This window comes from Orbicella franksi, chromosome 6 (assembly GCF_964199315.1).
Source record: "Orbicella franksi chromosome 6, jaOrbFran1.1, whole genome shotgun sequence".
NCBI classification, from domain to species: Eukaryota; Metazoa; Cnidaria; class Anthozoa; order Scleractinia; family Merulinidae; genus Orbicella; species Orbicella franksi.
Window position 1 is genome coordinate 19,609,803 of NC_138150.1, and position 18,050 is coordinate 19,627,852.

At 39.4% G+C, this 18,050-nt stretch overlaps 3 protein-coding genes across 3 annotated transcripts in view; all 3 read left to right on the forward strand.

Moving 5' to 3' along the window:
- LOC145489463 (dynein axonemal heavy chain 3-like) overlaps positions 1 to 18,050 on the forward strand; it is a 105,014-nt gene that overhangs the window by 85,357 nt on the left and 1,607 nt on the right. The window contains exons 71-81 of the mRNA XM_081468443.1: positions 9,095 to 9,256; positions 10,751 to 10,911; positions 12,015 to 12,172; positions 12,361 to 12,457; positions 12,636 to 12,687; positions 13,181 to 13,387; positions 14,564 to 14,771; positions 15,637 to 15,743; positions 16,250 to 16,393; positions 16,957 to 17,120; positions 17,636 to 17,789. Of these exons, the coding sequence (XP_081324569.1) occupies positions 9,095 to 9,256; positions 10,751 to 10,911; positions 12,015 to 12,172; positions 12,361 to 12,457; positions 12,636 to 12,687; positions 13,181 to 13,387; positions 14,564 to 14,771; positions 15,637 to 15,743; positions 16,250 to 16,393; positions 16,957 to 17,120; positions 17,636 to 17,789 (1,614 nt within the window). The remainder of the gene's footprint in view (positions 1 to 9,094; positions 9,257 to 10,750; positions 10,912 to 12,014; positions 12,173 to 12,360; positions 12,458 to 12,635; positions 12,688 to 13,180; positions 13,388 to 14,563; positions 14,772 to 15,636; positions 15,744 to 16,249; positions 16,394 to 16,956; positions 17,121 to 17,635; positions 17,790 to 18,050) is intronic.
- Positions 1,958 to 5,447, forward strand: LOC145489473 (melanocortin receptor 4-like). The gene has a single exon (XM_081468452.1). It carries the CDS (start codon positions 1,958 to 1,960, stop codon positions 2,888 to 2,890), a length of 933 nt encoding a protein of 310 aa, XP_081324578.1. The 3' UTR covers positions 2,891 to 5,447.
- LOC145489472 (adenosine receptor A2b-like) lies at positions 5,462 to 9,087 on the forward strand. The gene has a single exon (XM_081468451.1). It carries the CDS (start codon positions 6,882 to 6,884, stop codon positions 7,815 to 7,817), a length of 936 nt encoding a protein of 311 aa, XP_081324577.1. The 5' UTR covers positions 5,462 to 6,881; the 3' UTR covers positions 7,818 to 9,087.

The window sequence follows — 18,050 nt, forward strand, 5'->3', positions numbered from 1 at the left end:
AACCAATCAGAGCCAAGGTCGTTAAATGGCTGGCGTGAGGTTTCCCGCGCTATCCACCGGATATATATTTTCACTTCAACTTTAATTCGTGTATTGTAATTTTCCCTCTCCACCGCTCAAAACTACCAGACGAACATAGCACTTGCTGATTTTGGAAACAAAGCGAGATATTGACTACGAAAAAAAGTCGTTTCGCGGAAGTTTGCAGTGTTAGCATCGATTAACATGTAAAATACTTTTTAATGGCGTGTGTATGATCTTTGCCTAGTTTCTTTTGTCGTGTTAAAGAATTTTTATCAACACTTCTGCCCGCTTACAACAGTTTGAAATGTCTAAATTTGCAACACATGTTCTTCACAAAAGTTAGGATAGTTAACTCGTCTTCAACCTGACAGTAAGTCTTGGATTTGTCTTTTTTCCTCCTGTTCTATTACTCTCATGTTTTTGTTAAATTTAAGTGCTTTCGTCTTTTATTACAAAGGGCGCGAATTATTACTCAGCAAACCCGCGGAAAGAACTCGGTAGTAATAGAATATTTATTGCTTCGTGTATGAGTACGTTGAGAAACGAAATATACGGAAATGATTCTTTTAATGCTGGTTGTAGTTAACTCAGTTTCTTTGCACTCTGCCTTTCCTTGTTTACAATATTAGTCGCCACTGAATAAAAAGAAGCCTCGTTGCCATTCTTCATTGTTACTTGCCGTCAGAGGGAGCGAAAGAGTTGTGACCGAAATGGAGTAAAGTTAGTTTCAGCTGATTTTCGAATAGTTCAGGCGGCGAAGAGCTTTACTCGGCAGTATACTGCTACAAGCTGACTAGTCCTTTGTCCCTGATACTTAAGGCTATGTTATTAACGTTTGGTTTTTATGACAGTAAAAAGGGTTATGCGGGATACAAACATTGTATGATACTGGCCACTTCGGTGTCAATAAACTGTCTTCACCACATGACCGAGTTTTATGCTTTTAGGATTATGGCATTTGAAAAATGGTTCAAAATCCATGCAATCATCTCTAATTTTGAGGCAGCGTCCCCAGATCCATGTAAACTGTAAGATTTTTTATGATTTCTGTTACATCTTAAAAATGGGCAAACAGAGTGATTTCCATCTCAGCTTGTTCTCACGGGATTTTACAGGTGTCACTGAACTAACAAAGAAAAAAGGAGTTAAAAGGTTTTGGAGGTTTTCTGAACATCTATTTTGAACATTTCGTCTCTTCACGAGAAAAAATAAAAACTGCAAAACCAAAAGAAACTTAAAATCAATTTGCGTTAATCACCAAAGTGAAAGAGAGTACGATCAAAAAATTTTACTTGAAGCGAAAAATGATCAAGAAACTCCAAGTTGATAGTGGGGCATCTGTCATTGAAAGCGGGGCAACTGTCATTGCTCAATGCATTAGACATCATAAGCTGGCGAGTTATTTTGTTTTAAGAGTTTTTTTATTGCCTTTGGCATTTTTGGCAATGCTTAATCGATTTCTGCAACGTCTTGATATAAAGAGCTAATCTATTTTTGGTCGTGCTTGTCGCCGAAAGTCTAGCGTGGTACGAGTTGCTGAAACTCTAGACAGCTTTTAAAACACACATGTCATGCTTTGATAAACTGATCACTCATGCTAGAGACATTTCCGTCCTTGCTTTTCTTCTAAGTAGTTTTTAAAATATTCAAGGCGCATCAAATGTGTCTTACTTTGACGGGAAGCATCATGATTTATTCATCCCAACAAACTGAAGCTTTAAATTTTATGTAAACACAACATCTGAAAGAGCGAGCTGTCGAATACTCGACAGTCTTCGTTTATTGAAAGACATTACATCTTGAAGAAAAGAAATCGTTTTAGCTTAAGTGACGCGGCAGATGTGTGGCGCTTAGAAAGGAGGCTGCATTAGCAGATTGGAACCATACCATTTGTGCATCCTCTCGTTGCGTTAAAGAAACCATAGTCAACATCATGAAGACATCGTGCTGTGAATTACTACTAACAGGTTGCCCCAGAATCTCCGAATTTGAGGAACTTCGCTCAATATACTTTCCTAATTCTATGTTCAACTGTTTTCTGTCCTGTACCGCCACCATGTTGAACATCGTATCAATCCACGCGATAAGAAAAACGTCGTCGTTGCCAAAGACTTTAAAAACATTGCTCCTGAGTCTTGCTGTTTCTGACGTTGGTGTTGGTTTAGTGGGTCAACCATTGTACTTCTCACTTCTGGTCATGTGGCTTCAACAAAACAACCCTGGCTGTAACACATATATGCTTTTTAATGTCATTATGGGTGTGTTTTCCTTAGCTTCACACCTTGGTGTTGTGGCTGTAAGTGTAGACAGGTTCTTAGCTGTCCATCTTCATCTCAGATACCAGGAACTTGTGACTCACAAGCGTGTTGTTGCTCTAGTGATCTCCATTTGGATGATGAGTGCATTTCGTTCCTTGATGATTTTGTGGACTTCTGATAGAATACTTAACCTCGTTTCAGTCGCTGTTGGAGTTGTTGGTCTATGTCTTACAACACTGATTTACATCAGGATTTATTTAGTTTTGCGTCGCCACGAGAATCAGATTCAGGTCCTGCAAGTACAGCAAGTAGCCCAGACTGGCGAAATGGCAAATTTTTCTAGCGTTATTAAATCTGCAGTCGGTGTATTTTATGTATACCTCGTGTACTTGGTTTGTTATTTGCCTTTCTTGATCAGTGCGGCCATGTTTAAAATATACGGCCCGAGTATCGCTTGGAAGAGATATGCTCTCTTTTCATTTACTCTCGTATTTCTGAATTCATCTTTGAATCCTGTAATTTACTGCTGGAAGATGAGACACATTCGACACGCTGTCATGAACATACTGAGGAACATGCTCTGGCATAGAAATCGCGCATCTCATTAATCTTAGCGTTAGCCATGCTATGCTATTTGCACAACTTTCAGACACATTTATAGGGTTTTCGTTGTTAATAATAAACGCCTTCTGTATATACATGTAACAAGAACCGCCAGCTGTCTGGAACTCGAGCTGCCTTAGGACAAATGTAGCGTATTAAAACTGAGAAACATAATATTGAAGAAATAGTACTAGGAAGGTAAAGTCTGTCCATTAGACGTACTCGAGTGAATGTGTTGATTTTGGGAAATATAATTTCTACAGGCTACGTTCAGTGGCATTGTGATGCAAAAAGGGAGCAGAGAATAAATTAACTGAAAAGTAAACTAAGCTATATCAGAATAAAGAAGATGTTAAGCAAAGTTTCGTTCGCGTTGCAATTATCACCACCATCATCAAATAAAATATTCTGGGATTAAGTGAGTGTCCTAGATCAATCGGTGGGGCGGTGCGAATGTCACAGAGGCCGCTTTCATAGAGGTGACCGTTTAAAGCAGGTTTTGTTCACAGTGTCGAAACAATAATTTCCCTGACCACGGACTTTTAAGAGAACCTAGCCACTTAAGGTGGCTGAGCACAGTTTTTAATACCTCTGTTTCATTCACCTTTTTCTCTAAAACCGTTGATCCTTTGATCACCAAAAATGGCAGCAAACAAGTTAACAACGCAAACTTCGGTTTTTTAATAGTTAAGCTGACGTATGTGCCGTTGCCATGGCAACATGAACAAATATAAACAAGCCTTTATAATCGGTTTTCTTTATTTGCAGAAAATCTAGTCATCAGACTTTTTTATAATTTGCGGGCAACAAGCTTATAACGATGCTCACAAGTTAACACTAATGTAATAAAGGTTTAACAGAGAGATCTTTAATTATCCCTGTTGAAGGTTCACTGGAATATCTAGAATTTCCTTTGTTAAAGTTCTAAGTTTTTTCAATACTCCAGTTAATTATTTCCTAAAGTAATTTCTTGCCAAATTTCGTGAAATTCTGATGAGTGGTTCTTGAGAAACGGGCGTATTTCCGAGAAAGCTATTCCGCATTAAGGTGGCTGAACACAGTTTTTGATACCTGTGTTTCATTCACCTTTTTCTCTAAAACCCTTGATCTCTCGGTCGCCAAAAATGGCAGCAAGCAAGTTAACAACACAAACTTTGGTTTTTTGATGGTTAAGCTGACGTATGTGCCGTTGCCATGGCAGCACGATAAAAATAAACAGGCCTTTAAAATCGGTGTTGTTTATTTGTAGAAAATCTAGTCATTAGATTTTCTTTATAATTTACATGCAACAAGTTTGTAACGATTCTCACAAGTTAGCACCATTTTGCTAATAATTTAACAGAGAGATCTTTAATTATCCCTTGTTGAAGGTTTACTGGAATATCTAGAGTTTCCTTTGTTAAAGTTAAATTATTTTCAATACTCCAGTTACTTAGTTCCTAAAGTATTTTCGTGCCAAATTTCGTGAAATTCTAATGAGTGGTTCTCGAGAAAAAGGCGTATTTCCGAGAGTGCAAATTTTCATTCAATCGCAATTTTTTGACTTACTACGCATGTGCTGCATTTAACTGGGTTCTTTCGGTAACAAAGAAAAAGCTGAGAATTGCTGAGTTCTTTGCATCTTTACCTTTTCCAAGATATATTTGTGATAAAAGACTAAAGCCATCAATACACTGCGTTCAGTTATAGAGAAAAATAGTACAGATACTGCGGGTGCTGAGTAAATAAAATGATCGCTCTATTGACGGCATGTTTATTTTTTGCAATCCTTGTGCGCGCGCTGAATTACATCACCAAAAGCGCGCGCGAAAACTGTGTTCGGCCACCTTAAATCGCAATTTTTTTTACTTACTACGCATGCACTGCATTTACCTGGGTTCTTTCCGTAACAAAGAAAAAGCTGAGAATTGCTGGGGTCTTTGCATCGTTACCTTTTCCGTCAACATTGTGTTCAATTACGAAGAAAAGTAGCACAGATAGCGCGGGCATTGAGCAAATAAAATGCTCGCTGTACCAACGCCATGTTTGTTTTCTTTGCAATACTTGTGCACGCCTTGAATCGCATTTGCAAGAGCGCGCGCGAAAACTGTGTTCGGCCACGCGAAATTCAAGATGACCTCGACAAAAGGAGTCCACGCGGTGAATGTATCTTGGCCAGTTGAGCTACTTAGGGTATCTTGACCACCAAATCATAATTTTCTTAGGAATCTACATTCACTTAGCTTTCAACAACAGAAAATTTTTTTTACTCCAGACAAGTAGCACCAGTGAATTTATGGAGTTCTCTTGATAACGCTGCAGCCCGACCGGCTGGAAACACGGCGCGATTTATAGGTTATATAACGTAAACTGACCTCAGAATAATTTAGTATTCAGGAATCTACTGTCTCTCAGCTATAAAATAGCACATTACAGTTAAAAGTCTCCCCTCTAAAAGCAAATGTTTTGGCCTCTATGAAAAAGCAATCTTGCACATGCGCAGCCGGGCGACAGTGGATGTAAAATCATCTGCCAAAGATAATATATTAAAACCGACAGATAACTTGCTGACAGCTCTCCATTAGTGTTTTAGGGCGCAAATACGTTTGCAAACTGTTGGCGACAAACAGACCTTGCCTGTATTCTCGCCAACTTTTTCACCAACTTTTTCGTGTTGCTAAACTCGTATTTGATGCTTGAACGATTGACATACGTGTGTTGGTAACTGTCAACCAATCAAAACACGCGCCCTATTTACGCGATTTGCGTGACACTTCACAAAATGGAGGACGAACGTCAAGATGAACGTGAAGCCAGTTTTAATTTTATCGAAGAGGTTCACAATTGTCCGTCTGTGTGGGACGTTTTATCTGCAGCCTACAAAAATACTAAAAAGAAACAAGAAAAACGGAAGCATCTTTTGTGCGATGCTCTTGGACCAGCGTGTTATACGTGCCAAGGGAGGGATTTCTGCTGATACACGGTTTCGTCCAAATCTTTTTATTTCTCCACTGCTTTCTGTTTCTTCTCCGGCGATTTACATAAAATAAGACCAAGACACAGCTAGCAACTCTACGTGAGTGCCACCGCACTACGTCGGCCATATTGAAAATTAGCGTGTGTTGTGATTTGACGTGAGTTTGACCTGCGAAGGCCGCTTTTTAGTAAACCACGACGGCGACGACGCCAACAAGAACGTCACCAAACAAAGGGTTTAATGTTCCCATGTTTTGAATGGTTGGTTCATATCGAAGCCAGCAAAAAGTTGTCAGAACTTTCTCAAGTGACAATGGTATGGTTTGTAACACAGTAATAGCGTTTCTCAAGACATTCTGGTTCGTGTTGTGTTTTTCTTTTGACAATATTGATATAATATCAATTCCTTTGAAGGTAAAAACTCATTTTCGATCAACACCCACTCATTTTAGCTAAGGATCTTTTTGATTAGCGGTCTTTCACCGCGTCTAGCAGAACCAAACTGCGCCATCGATTAATATTCTAAGCGGCTTTTTAAAATAGAAACATCCTTTTGTTTTGCTTTGTTTCTATTTTGATATTATGTTATCGAATACTGTGTGCGTGCTAACTTATTTTTGGTTCAATATATAGCTAAGGCTCCTCATTGGTTAGTATTCTTGCAATATCTCATTTACCACGTCCAAGAGGTCTAACTTGGAGATATCTCTTATGGTTTTATTTATCAACGCGTATTGAACACGTAGCTTGCTTAATAAAACTCACACAAAGGTGCGCGGCTCACGTTTTAATTACCTCTTCAATTTTTTGCGATCAATATTTGGAAATTCAAGACCCACGTAATAATTATCATAATTTGAACGCAAAATATCACTTGCCATTCACTTTTGTCTGTTTAAGTCGAAGGCGTAACATCTGGAAGAGCGAGGTCAGGAAAAGCTCTATCATGCTGCATTGCTTTACTAAAAATAGTCACTTAAGAAAGTGATTCCAGTGGTCCAGTGCGTTGAAACAAGGGGAAAAACTTTAACTTTGTAAGATATGGAGAAATCATCTTGTGAACTCCTGTGGCAGCTGTATTCCGATGTCTCTGAAGTTGAAGAGCTTCGTTCGACCATTATCACAAATTGTGTCTTCAACAGTTTTCTGTCCTATACTGCCATCACGTTGAACACTGTAACAATCCACGCGATACGAAAAACGTCGTCGTTGCCAAAGACTTTAAAAACATTGCTCCTGAGTCTTGCTGTTTCTGATGTTGGTGTTGGTTTATCGGTCCAGCTATTCTACATCTCACTCCTGGTCAAATGGGCACAAGAAAATAACCCAGGCTGTAACACGTACAAGGCTTTTTTCCTGGTTACTCGTTTGTTTTCAATGGCGTCGTTCTTTGGTGTTGTGGCAGTAAGTGTAGACAGGTTCTTAGCTATTCACCTTCATCTCAGATATCAGGAACTTGTGACTTACAAGCGTGTTGTTGCTGTGGTAATCTCAATATGGCAGATGAGTGCATTTCTTTCTTTGATGACTTTGTGGGTTTCTTTTGACATTCGTAACCTCGTTTCAGTCTTGCTGGGAGTTGTTGGTCTTCTCCTTACAACACTGGTTTACATCAGAATCTACATAGTCGTAAGACGACACAAGAATGAGATTCAAGTTCTGCAAGAACAACAAGCTGCACAGACTGGCGAAATGGCAAATTTTTCTAGGCTCATTAAATCTGCAGTCAGTGTATTTTATGTATACCTCGTGTATTTGGTTTGTTATTTGCCTTTTATGATCAGTTTAAAGGGTCCCGAAATCTTTGGCCCGAGTGTCGCTTTGAAGAAGTTTCTGCTTGTCTCATTTACTCTCGTATTCGTTAATTCATCTTTGAACCCTGTAATTTACTGCTGGAAGATGAGACACATTAGACACGCTGTTATCAAAATACTGAGGAACATGTCTTGGCTCAGAAATTGTGAATCACTGAACTAAGCGATGGCCATGATATGCCATAATGCCCCACTTTTAGTGTTTTCGGTTAATTAATGTCTTCTGTATATAATAAGAAACACGAGCTGTCTTAGTCCTAGGTATAGGTAAAGCGTGTGTATAAAACTTAGTGCGGAGAGCTTTATGACTGTATAGACTATGTGAATTATAATTTTTATTGGCGAAGTTCAGTAGCATTGTGATACAAAAAGGGGAGCAAAACAAAACTAATGTAGACATGGTTGATCATTGCAGTTATACACACAACTTAAGCAGCTGCGAAATTAAAGTGCGAAAAAAATTCAAGCCTGAATAAAGATGTTGAGCAAAGATTTGTTTGCGTTTTAAATAATCATCAAGTGGTTTTAAATCACCATTACGTAAAATCTTTGAAGAATGAGTCAATAGTAGGGGCGATGCGAATATCACAAAGGCCGCTTAATAGAGATGGCCGTTTAATACAGGTTTTGTTTACATTGTCGTGTTAATTTTCCGGACAACCGGCCGCCAAAGAGAGCCTAGCCACTTAATGGATGTAAAATGATTTGCTAAAGGTTGTTAAAGCTGACAGAAAACTGGCTGTTAGCTCTTCATTAGTGTTTAAGTTTTAAGTCTCTCTGTTCTATTCTTGGAATTGGAAATGCCAGATGGCGGCACAGGAACTTAATAAACGAGCGCTGGATGATCTTTCAATTTGAATTTATTCCTCGCATCCTTAAAAAACTTTTCACTTTCCTTTTACTTCGTAGTAGAAATTTTCACACTCGTGCTTTTTCAAGTTTTCGGCAATGAAGCGGGAGTGCCAATTTGCGACACAGCAATCAAGAGTGCGATGGAAGACGTTTTTAATTAGACTGCTTTGATGTTCTTTAATCAATAAAAACCTGACCCTTTGCGGCGGCAAATAAGAACTTTATAGTTTCTTTTATTTGAGAGATATTAGCGTATAATTTTGTGCCTTTTTCGCTGGCAAGGCCCGCGGTAATTAGTTCTTTGACTGGCTGGCTTTAGTTTTACAAGTTATCAGCAATCATATCACCCAGTTATTATTGCTCGACAGTTTTAGCTTTGACTACAAACTCTAGTTAAAATTGCGGTGGCAATCGCTTCACGACGACAAAAACGAAAAATCTTGGTTAATTTTAATCCCGATTTAGCGCTATTCGGTTTGCTAAAAACCAAGGCCAGATCAAACTTAATGAGTTGAAATATGAACTGTTACCGGCTTTTGTTCTGGTTTAATTCAGTCTTACTAAATTTTTTTGTTTGTTTATCTACAGGAAATCGCCACGGCAACAGAGAAGGAAATTGACGAAACTCGTAACGGCTACAAACCAGTCGCGACTCATTCGTCCATCTTGTTCTTTTGTATCTCAGACTTGGCCAACATAGAGCCTATGTACCAGTACTCGCTCACTTGGTTCATAAACCTCTACCTTCAGGTATGCGCGTATTACTCATTAGTTAAGAAACAGAAAACATATACCTTGTTTCTATCGAGTTTTAGTATAAATCTACTAGCGTTCTATCACGAATGCTGTTCTCTGATTGGCTACGCTACTCACTATCTATTTAAACAATAGAGTGTTTCTGTCTCGGAACTATCGGTCTGATAGTTCCTCGACAGAAACACTCTATTGTCTTTATTGCTCACCACTAAATTTTCTTCCGCGCGCCAGTTCAAAATTCATATTGAATTATTTTCAACTTTTTTTAGATGAAAGCCGTGAAAGCCAAATGTAAAATTTGAAAAAGAAAACAAACAAAAACCCTCTCAATACAAATTCAATTGTTTATTTTCTATAAGCCCGCTTGTTTACAGAAATATTTTCACGGACGAGTACTATCCATCCGGGCATTTTCCTCGGACGGGCACTATGGGTTGATAGTGTCTCTCCGCGGATGAACACTATCGCGTCACGTGATCAATTTAAACCAATAAGAATCGGAGAAAATTTAGTGGTGATCTATAATCTGTGATAGATAGTGAGTAGCGTAGCACTGTGCCCTTGTTTACAAAATGACGGCCGCTTCTTGGGGTTTTTGAAGTGTCTGTGAAATGGATTTAGATAAAGTTTTGAACGACTGGTAGATTTATACTAAAACAATTAGATTATTCGCTCTCGATTTCTATGCGTGATAGAAATCTCGAGCTCATAATCTAATTGTTTAATAGAAACACGAGTGGAAGTTTGGGAAAACGAGAAATGCTGTGGGACCACGAGCCCTAGGCGAGTGTTTCCACAACTTTTTCGATTTCTCCAAAACTTTCACGAGTGTTTCTATAACTCGATAGAAGCACGGAGAATATGTTTTCTATTTCTTTTAGAAAACACCGCGACGAAAACAACGGAAACAAGTGTTTTTACTTTGATCATCGAAATGTAAATTCTCTTTGCTCGCGCCATCATTACGTCAACAGCTCGTGCTAGTTCTGTGTTTTTATCGAGTTATAGAAACATGATTTTTATCCAATCAGCGCACGTATTTTCTTAGGGCTGTTTTCTAAAATAATTTAATCTAACATTTGTTCTGAGAATTTGTTTCCAACAAGATAGATAGACACCTTTATTTAAAAGTAAAAATCTAAAGGTAAAAAATTCAGGGTAGTCCCTTCAGGGAGCTTACAAAGCATCTCTGCTATCAATAGACGCCCCGACGCTATTACCTAACGTGGATTACACAATAATAGGATATATACAAAAATAAAAAACCTAAATATAGGAAGGCATATTACAACAAATATCAAAAGCCTAACTACCATAGTAATATCTCCAAATTTATGTACATTTACAGTATTTATTAAAAACCGTACTTCCAAGACAACATCTCCTTGTTGATCCTAGTGTATCCTCCTCACCTGTCTGCTTGGTAGTGTGTTGATCTGGTAATGAGAAATTGAGTGTTGATCTGTCTTGTTTATTCTTGTTGTTTAGTCGATCAGTAACAGCCGTCCCTCATCAGACCTGGAGGAAAGAATTGAAAGTTTGAACGAGCATTTTACACAAAGCGTCTACTCCAACGTGTGTCGGTCACTGTTCGAGAAGGACAAGCTGTTGTTCTCCATTACTTTGACAATTGGCATCTTGAAGGGAAAGTAAGTGGCTTAAAGAAAATCGCTTGTTTCGCTGGCCTTAAACAGGGATACGTGTTAAAATATATTGACAGACTTGCAATAGGAATATCACAATATATACAGTACTGTCGAAGTCTGTTTGGTGCTTAGGGATCAAAGAAAAAATCATATTCTATTCACTTTAAAGTCCTTCAAACTATTCGAAGCTGTTTACATAACCAATTCAACAACGCATTTCCTGATGCCAGAGCGGCTTTTCCATATGCAGTCCATCGAACTTCACTCAGTCCTAAAACGTCAACTCGGTACTTGTCCATCACCATAGCCATCTGTGCAGGCTTTCCCGTCTCGTATAAAGTTCTCACATACCATGTTCCAATCCTTGAGACGGTCTTGGGGAAGAGAAGATTCTGCAAGGCAGTTCCCTTGCGGGTTTGACTGCTCCGCATCATACATTCCCCCCCCCCCCCCCGGGTAGTTCGCTTTTATCATTTTATGTGGTTCTTGTAGTCGTGGTTTCCGTAGCAAGAGTATTTTTTACGGGTCGGGGTGGCTAGCCCCACGTCCAACCCCCCTCCTTTCTCATCCGGGTTATTGGAACCGGCCATGGCGGAGCTTTACATTCATATCCCATTACTCACTGATGATTTCAGTAAAAAGCTCTTTACATCGTGAAACCGTTTGACCAGAAAAGAAACTTTAGATTTCTGCTCTTAGCGTTAAGTTATGTTGCTCCCAACCGAAGAATTTTATCTAAATTAACTCTAATAAGACGACAATGGGATTTTGTTGGACGGCGTGCGTGTACGTCTACATCCATAAATACTCTGGAAGAACTGTTTTTTTGTCTGTTTGTGTGCTTTTTTGCTGTTGGGGAAGGGTTCTTTCCATTCTAAGGAAATTTTTTTCCGTCAATTTTTTTGATTATTTTGATTAGTCCAATCAACCAGAGCCCACAAAATAAACCGTAAAAAAATTAATAGAAACAGTTAATCACAAACTTTGTCGCTTGGCGGCGTTACAAGGAGAATCACTTTTAAGTATAAGGCTCTTAAGTTAACGACAAGGAGCTTATACGTTAGCTTAAAAAATCCGCGTTGAAGCAAATACTTTTATGTTTTTAGGGACAAAGTCGATGATCAAGTTTGGAGGTTCCTTTTAACCGGAGGAGTTGCTTTGGAAAACCCGTTCCCAAACCCGTGCACGGAGTGGTTGAGCGAAAAAGCCTGGTCCGAGATCGTGAGGGCATCTGATTTACCCAACTTGAAGGGTCTCAAAGATAGTGAGTATTTAGGTCCATTGCACAATCAGTTAAAGCAAATAGTCGTTGAAATTCATTCACAGTCGCAAAGTGTGTTATAGTCAACGTTTATCAATTAGATCCTGCTACAGTGAAACAGGAAATTATATTCACACGCTCAAGGCAACGCTCCTGTGATGATACAAGTCTAATTCTATTTATGTTGCCAGGTTTCCCAGATCCTGGCTGGAAAGTGTTTTATGACTCGGCCACACCCAATTCTGAGAGAATGCCGGATCCATGGGACGCGGTATCAGGACTTGACCGGTTAGTTTGGACCAATCATTTTCCACCTTGTGAAATTCAAACAGCCTTACAAGTCATACAATATCTTTTTAAGGTTTATAGCTTTGGAAATCACTTCTATTCACAATCCGTTCTTACGTTGTTTCAGTTGTCTGTATGATTAGATGCCGCATCTAAACACGTTCTCTTTGTCTACCAGGTTGGTGATCCTGCGTTGCCTTAGGCCTGATAAGATTGTTCCTGCAGTTCAGGTATTTATAAGACTGTATAACCTTGGTCTTGATGTTCCCTTGCGTCAGTTATTTGATGCTATTTCAGCATAGAAGTAATTTTGGCGACATCTGCGAAAACGCCTAGATTTGGGATTAACAAGCATCCTGTTGACTGTTAGAAACTGCTAAGTTATGTCAGGAACACTTTTGAAACGCTCTCTTTTTTAACATCAGAGTGGCCTGGTGATATTCAAATTGAATTACATCCTGACTGAAATTGTCTTATTGAACCAACTAATCTTTTAATTTAAGCGGTAAAAGGCAAGTGATATAAGAATTGTCATTTTGTGTTCATATGCATTGCAGAAACCCGTCTTTTCAAAGAACGAGTAGACAGATTGAAACATCCGAGACTCGTTCGGTGCTTTAATATTGTCACCCTAAGATAAAGCCCATATTTCTCCATTGTCATGTTCATAGAAAAACGTACTTATTTTCACTTGAATCTGCTAACTTGAGGTTTTGTCGTCAGGACTATATCGTGGAGAACATGGGTCGTTCGTACATTGAGCCGCCAACATTCAACCTACAGCTGAGTTACAATGATTCCCATTGCTGCGCGCCACTTATCTTCGTGTTGTCGCCTGGGGCCGACCCAATGGCTGGTCTGCTTAAGTTCGCCAGTGACAAAGGATTTGGAGGAAACAGGATTCAGACGATTTCACTTGGTCAAGGGCAGGTGAGATTTAGATTCCGTTTGTAACTGCTTGTCCTTGTGGTAGCAGCTGGGATTTGTGGGGATTTGTACGAACTGCTATGAAACATGTGGTGTCGGTTTACGTGGTCTCTCATCGTTTTTTAAGAAAGGGGCAACCCTGTTAGCGAGTTACAATATCAAAATCTTTAATTATGCTTTGTGAGGAGCTAGTCGATAAAGAAGTGAAGTGATATGTCGTGAGTTGATTTCCCAATGCAGTCATGCGTAGAGCGAAAAGTCGTGCGTAGAGCAGAAAAGAGTAAGTGTGGTTTTCCGTTGGCTGAGTGAACGTTTTTCACACACGGCTGGGAGTCTAGGTACAGGTGTGCGCGGCGGTTCAGGTCACGTGGCTTGTGTAAGGTTTCAGTTTTTGTTTTGCCATCCGCCATTGCCTGACATGCCCCACCCACCCACCCACGAAGTATTTGTAGAATGTGTTAAGTTGAGGTGATATTATTCTCTAGCCACTTTTTGTGTCATTGTGACACAATTATGTTCTTATGTTAATAAAGGTCAGGCTGTGTGGTTCGGCTTGGCATGGCTCTCAGCGGTGTGTGAGAATGCATATTAATTTCAAGTTTACTCAGTTGCAGTAGTATCACACTTCGTATTGCAAACCTTCTGCCTTAGTATTTTCTCCCTTACTTCGTATTTCAACCCTCTTCTTGTAAAGAAGATATAAGTCATGAACTGATCGGCCGCTTCAGTCATCTAGGACGCGCAGAGTAGAAAAAAGTAATATATCAAATACGAAAGACAGTGTTTGACCACATTTCCAAACACTGAGAATACGACGTGCAGCGGAGTATTTTTGACGAACTTCGAAGTATTTGGAAATGTGGTCAAACACGGTCTTTCGTGTTTGATATATCTTCTCAATCGAAAAAAAAACTAAGGAGAAAACGAAGAAATAAAATCGTAAAAATCTATGCTAATTAAGATCAGATATCTAAACACCGTCACGGTCTTCATTTCCTTGGTTTAAACTTGATGAATTAATAATGAGTTTGAGAAGAAATGGATATTTATCACAATATTACCGAGTAACAGCCGTATAACACTTCGTATTGCTCGCCTTCTTCCTTAGTATTTTTCTCCTTTCTTTTCGAACTGCAATCATATCTCTTATTACCCTCTAACCACTTCACTCGTTCCCAGGGTCCCATTGCTGCCCGCATGATAGAACAGGCTCTCAAGAAAGGTACCTGGGTTGTGCTTCAGAACTGTCACTTAGCAACAAGCTGGATGTCCAAACTGGAGAAAATCTGTGAAGACGTGCTCGTCCCAGACAACACGCACAAGGATTTCAGGTTGTGGCTGACGAGTTACCCGTCACCAGACTTCCCCGTCTCCATTCTGCAGAATGGTTAGTCATGTGACTTACTTTTTGTCAAACTTTTTTTTTTCTTTATTTTTGTTCACAGTATTACAGTATTACAGTATTCCTCTTTTACACAGAAGGATAACAACTGCATTTGTTGTAACAGTAACGGAATTACGTATACATTAGGGAAGAAAAACAGTGGATGGACTTCTCATTTTTGGGCGCCTATGGATTTTAATGTAAATCTGTTTCGTAGAGCAACGCAAAGGTGGCCCACTCATCTGCTAATCTCCACATACTTTATCTCCTTTAATGAATTACATTTCCATTAGGGCATTACGCATACAATTTTCCCCTGTGTGCTCATTTTGTGAAAACGGTATTTTCAATCTCAAAACGCATCAAATGTTTTCTGTCCACACTACGCCGGAGAAATTTAAAAACTCAACAATCACTGGTCATTTTGGATTTGTGTTTGAGGAAAATACGAGCAGGGAAATCACGTGATTATCGCGACGCCATCGTTTTCGAAAATCTCCGTTTTCAAAATGTTTTCCTTCCACACTAAAACGCAAACCGCCCTTATTAAATTCCGCCGGTTTGAAGAGCGTTTTCGAAAAGCTCCGTTTTCGTGACGGATTAGTGTGGACGGTAGGCCTAACCGTAGAAATAAAGCGGCGTTTTCGTGACGGATTAGTGTGGACGGTAGGCCTAACCGTAGAAATAAAGCGGCGTTTTCGTGACGGATTAGTGTGGACGGTAGGCCTAACCGTAGAAACAAAGCGGCGTTTTCAAAATTTCTACGGCGTAGTTTGGACGGGGCCTAAACCAGCTGTGTACTGCCGCAACACGTAATATCGATTTTACGGTACTTTTTCTTTGTTTAGTCTTCATTTCTCTTTTTTAGGGGTGAAGATGACCAACGAACCACCCAAAGGACTTCGTTCGAACCTGCTACGTTCATACTTAAATGATCCCATTTCTGACAGAGAATTCTTCACAGCTTGTAATAGGGTGAGAGCCTTTATTGTCGGTTTTGTTTATTTATTTACCAGTGCGCAGGTAATCCACGGTTAACACCCCATAATATATACATTCTGTAATGTCAGTGTAGTATTGTTCTCTGTTGATAGTCCGAGAAAATACGTAATTATTTGGTGAATGTTCAGATGGAATTGAACTTTCCGCCATTGCATGACGCTGGACGGCTAGGCTCAATGTAACTGGCCAATTTAGAGAGAAGTCTCTCGTTGATTGGCAGACCTTTTGTCCTAAGTTTATGAGGCAAAAAAGACATAAAGGTGCTTTCTATTGATTAGAATCGAACTTGCCGCCATTGCAAGAAGCTGGGCAGCCTGGTTCAATGTGATTGGCCAATTGAAATAGAACTCTCGTTCATCAGCTGATCTTTTGTATAAGTTTGAGAGGTGAAAGAAACGCAAAGATGCTCTGTATTGATTAGTTTTATGACAATATCGTTAGCAAGTTGACTTCATAAAACTTTTTTGTTGCCATTTTAGCCCGCTCCTTGGGAGAAGCTGTTGTTTGGTCTTTGTTTCTTCCACGCTCTGGTGCAGGAGAGAAGGAAGTTTGGCCCTCTGGGGTGGAACATTCCTTACGAGTTCAACGAGTCAGATCTCAGGATCAGCATGAGGCAGTTACAGGTATTATTGCCTTTGAAGCACGCTCACTAGGATCAGCGATGATTTTCAGTTCTCCTTGAGAGTGGTGCAGACTTGCCAGGAGACGAAACTGACATGATTATAATACTTCAAGGATACGCTCTGCATGTTCGCTTTAGAGGGGTGTTTACAGGTGTAACGACTACATGGCACTTACAAATTATCTATGCGTTTACGGGCATGTAATTTTTGTGTCTCATTCCCTTATATGCACACAACTGTATAATCAATCTATGAAGATATTGATCGATCCTTTGTTAATCTGTCAGATGCTAAGAGGGTTATTAAAAGTCTTAAAATAAGTGCATGCCATTTAATAGCTACGTTATCTTCAAGCTGAAAGCTGTGAAACAAATTTTCGAAGTTTCACTCAACAGAAACTGAGAATAAATTTTTATTTTCCTCGAAAGAAAACGGTGCGTTTTCTGTTGAGGAGTACATAAATTAGATGTCTTATCTGCGTGGGGCAGGAACTTGAATAAGGTCAACATTGTCATATGTTACTGTAGTAAGACGCCCCTAAAGTAAAGTCGCTTGTCTTTCAGATGTTTTTAAACGACTATGCTGAAGTCCCTATGGAGGCTCTGACGTATCTGATTGGTCAGTGTAACTATGGTGGTCGCGTGACTGATGACAAGGATCGCCGGCTGTTGGTGTGCCTGTTGTCTATTTTTGTATGTGAAGAGATTATAGCAAGCGATGATCACAAGTAAGTCCGAGTCTACAATTCCGAAGTGATTAACATCTAAGTTCTTCTTACAATGTTAATACATTTTCAAGCAGGCAGGCATCTGAATTTTTCAAGTTCGTCGTTTGTAATCCGTGCCGTCAATCTTCTCCATCCTTATCCATCCTTGTTTCTTTATGGTTTATTATTATGTCTTTAGTATTTTTTTTTTTTATCTCAGTAAACTTTTATTTTCAGGTTTCCTTCGCTTTAAAGGTAATTTTGTACGTAGCCAAAAGAGCTCAAAATACCGCGAAAGAGCTCCTTTAAACATCGCGCGTAGCATGGTGTTTTTTTTGACGAATCTCGAGGAGTTTAAAAATTGTTCGTTTTAATAATTTTCGATCAAACTCAGTAAGAAAGGTTAAGACTCGTACGCTGAGGGATTTCCGTCGTGAGTTTGATAAGTGAAAGTAATCTGGTATAACTTGACGACGAAATCATTGACACCTAAATATTTCTTCCCTTATCTAAGCTGTGTGTGTCTTTTTCGTCAGGTTCTCGGACAGTGGTACATATTACGCGCCACCCAAAGGAGACTATGAATCATATGTGGACTACATCCGGGACTTACCTCTCATTCCTCACCCGGAGGTGTTTGGTCTTCACGAGAATGCTGACATCACTAAGGATCAGAAGGAAACTCAAGAGGTAAGTCTTTGTTAATGCCAAGCATTAATGTAAAAATATCTGCTCTATACGACGCCGGATTGAAGAATATTGTTTTCATTCAAATTAGGGGGCCGGACGGAGGAAGCATTGTTTGCTTCTTTGAGGGCTTTGGTATTCTGAGACGTTGGTAATGCAGTATCAGCTCAATAGCGAAGTCCTTCAAAATTTGAATTCTCCACAAAAAGCTTATAATGCGGGATGCTTAGAAATTATGCAACGTCTCTTCAGTTAATAACTCGA

Coding starts and splice junctions, on each gene's coding strand:
- LOC145489473 (XM_081468452.1), top strand. CDS start 1,958: ATGAAGACATCGTGCTGTGAATTACTACTAACAGGTTGCCCCAGAATC.
- LOC145489472 (XM_081468451.1), top strand. CDS start 6,882: ATGGAGAAATCATCTTGTGAACTCCTGTGGCAGCTGTATTCCGATGTC.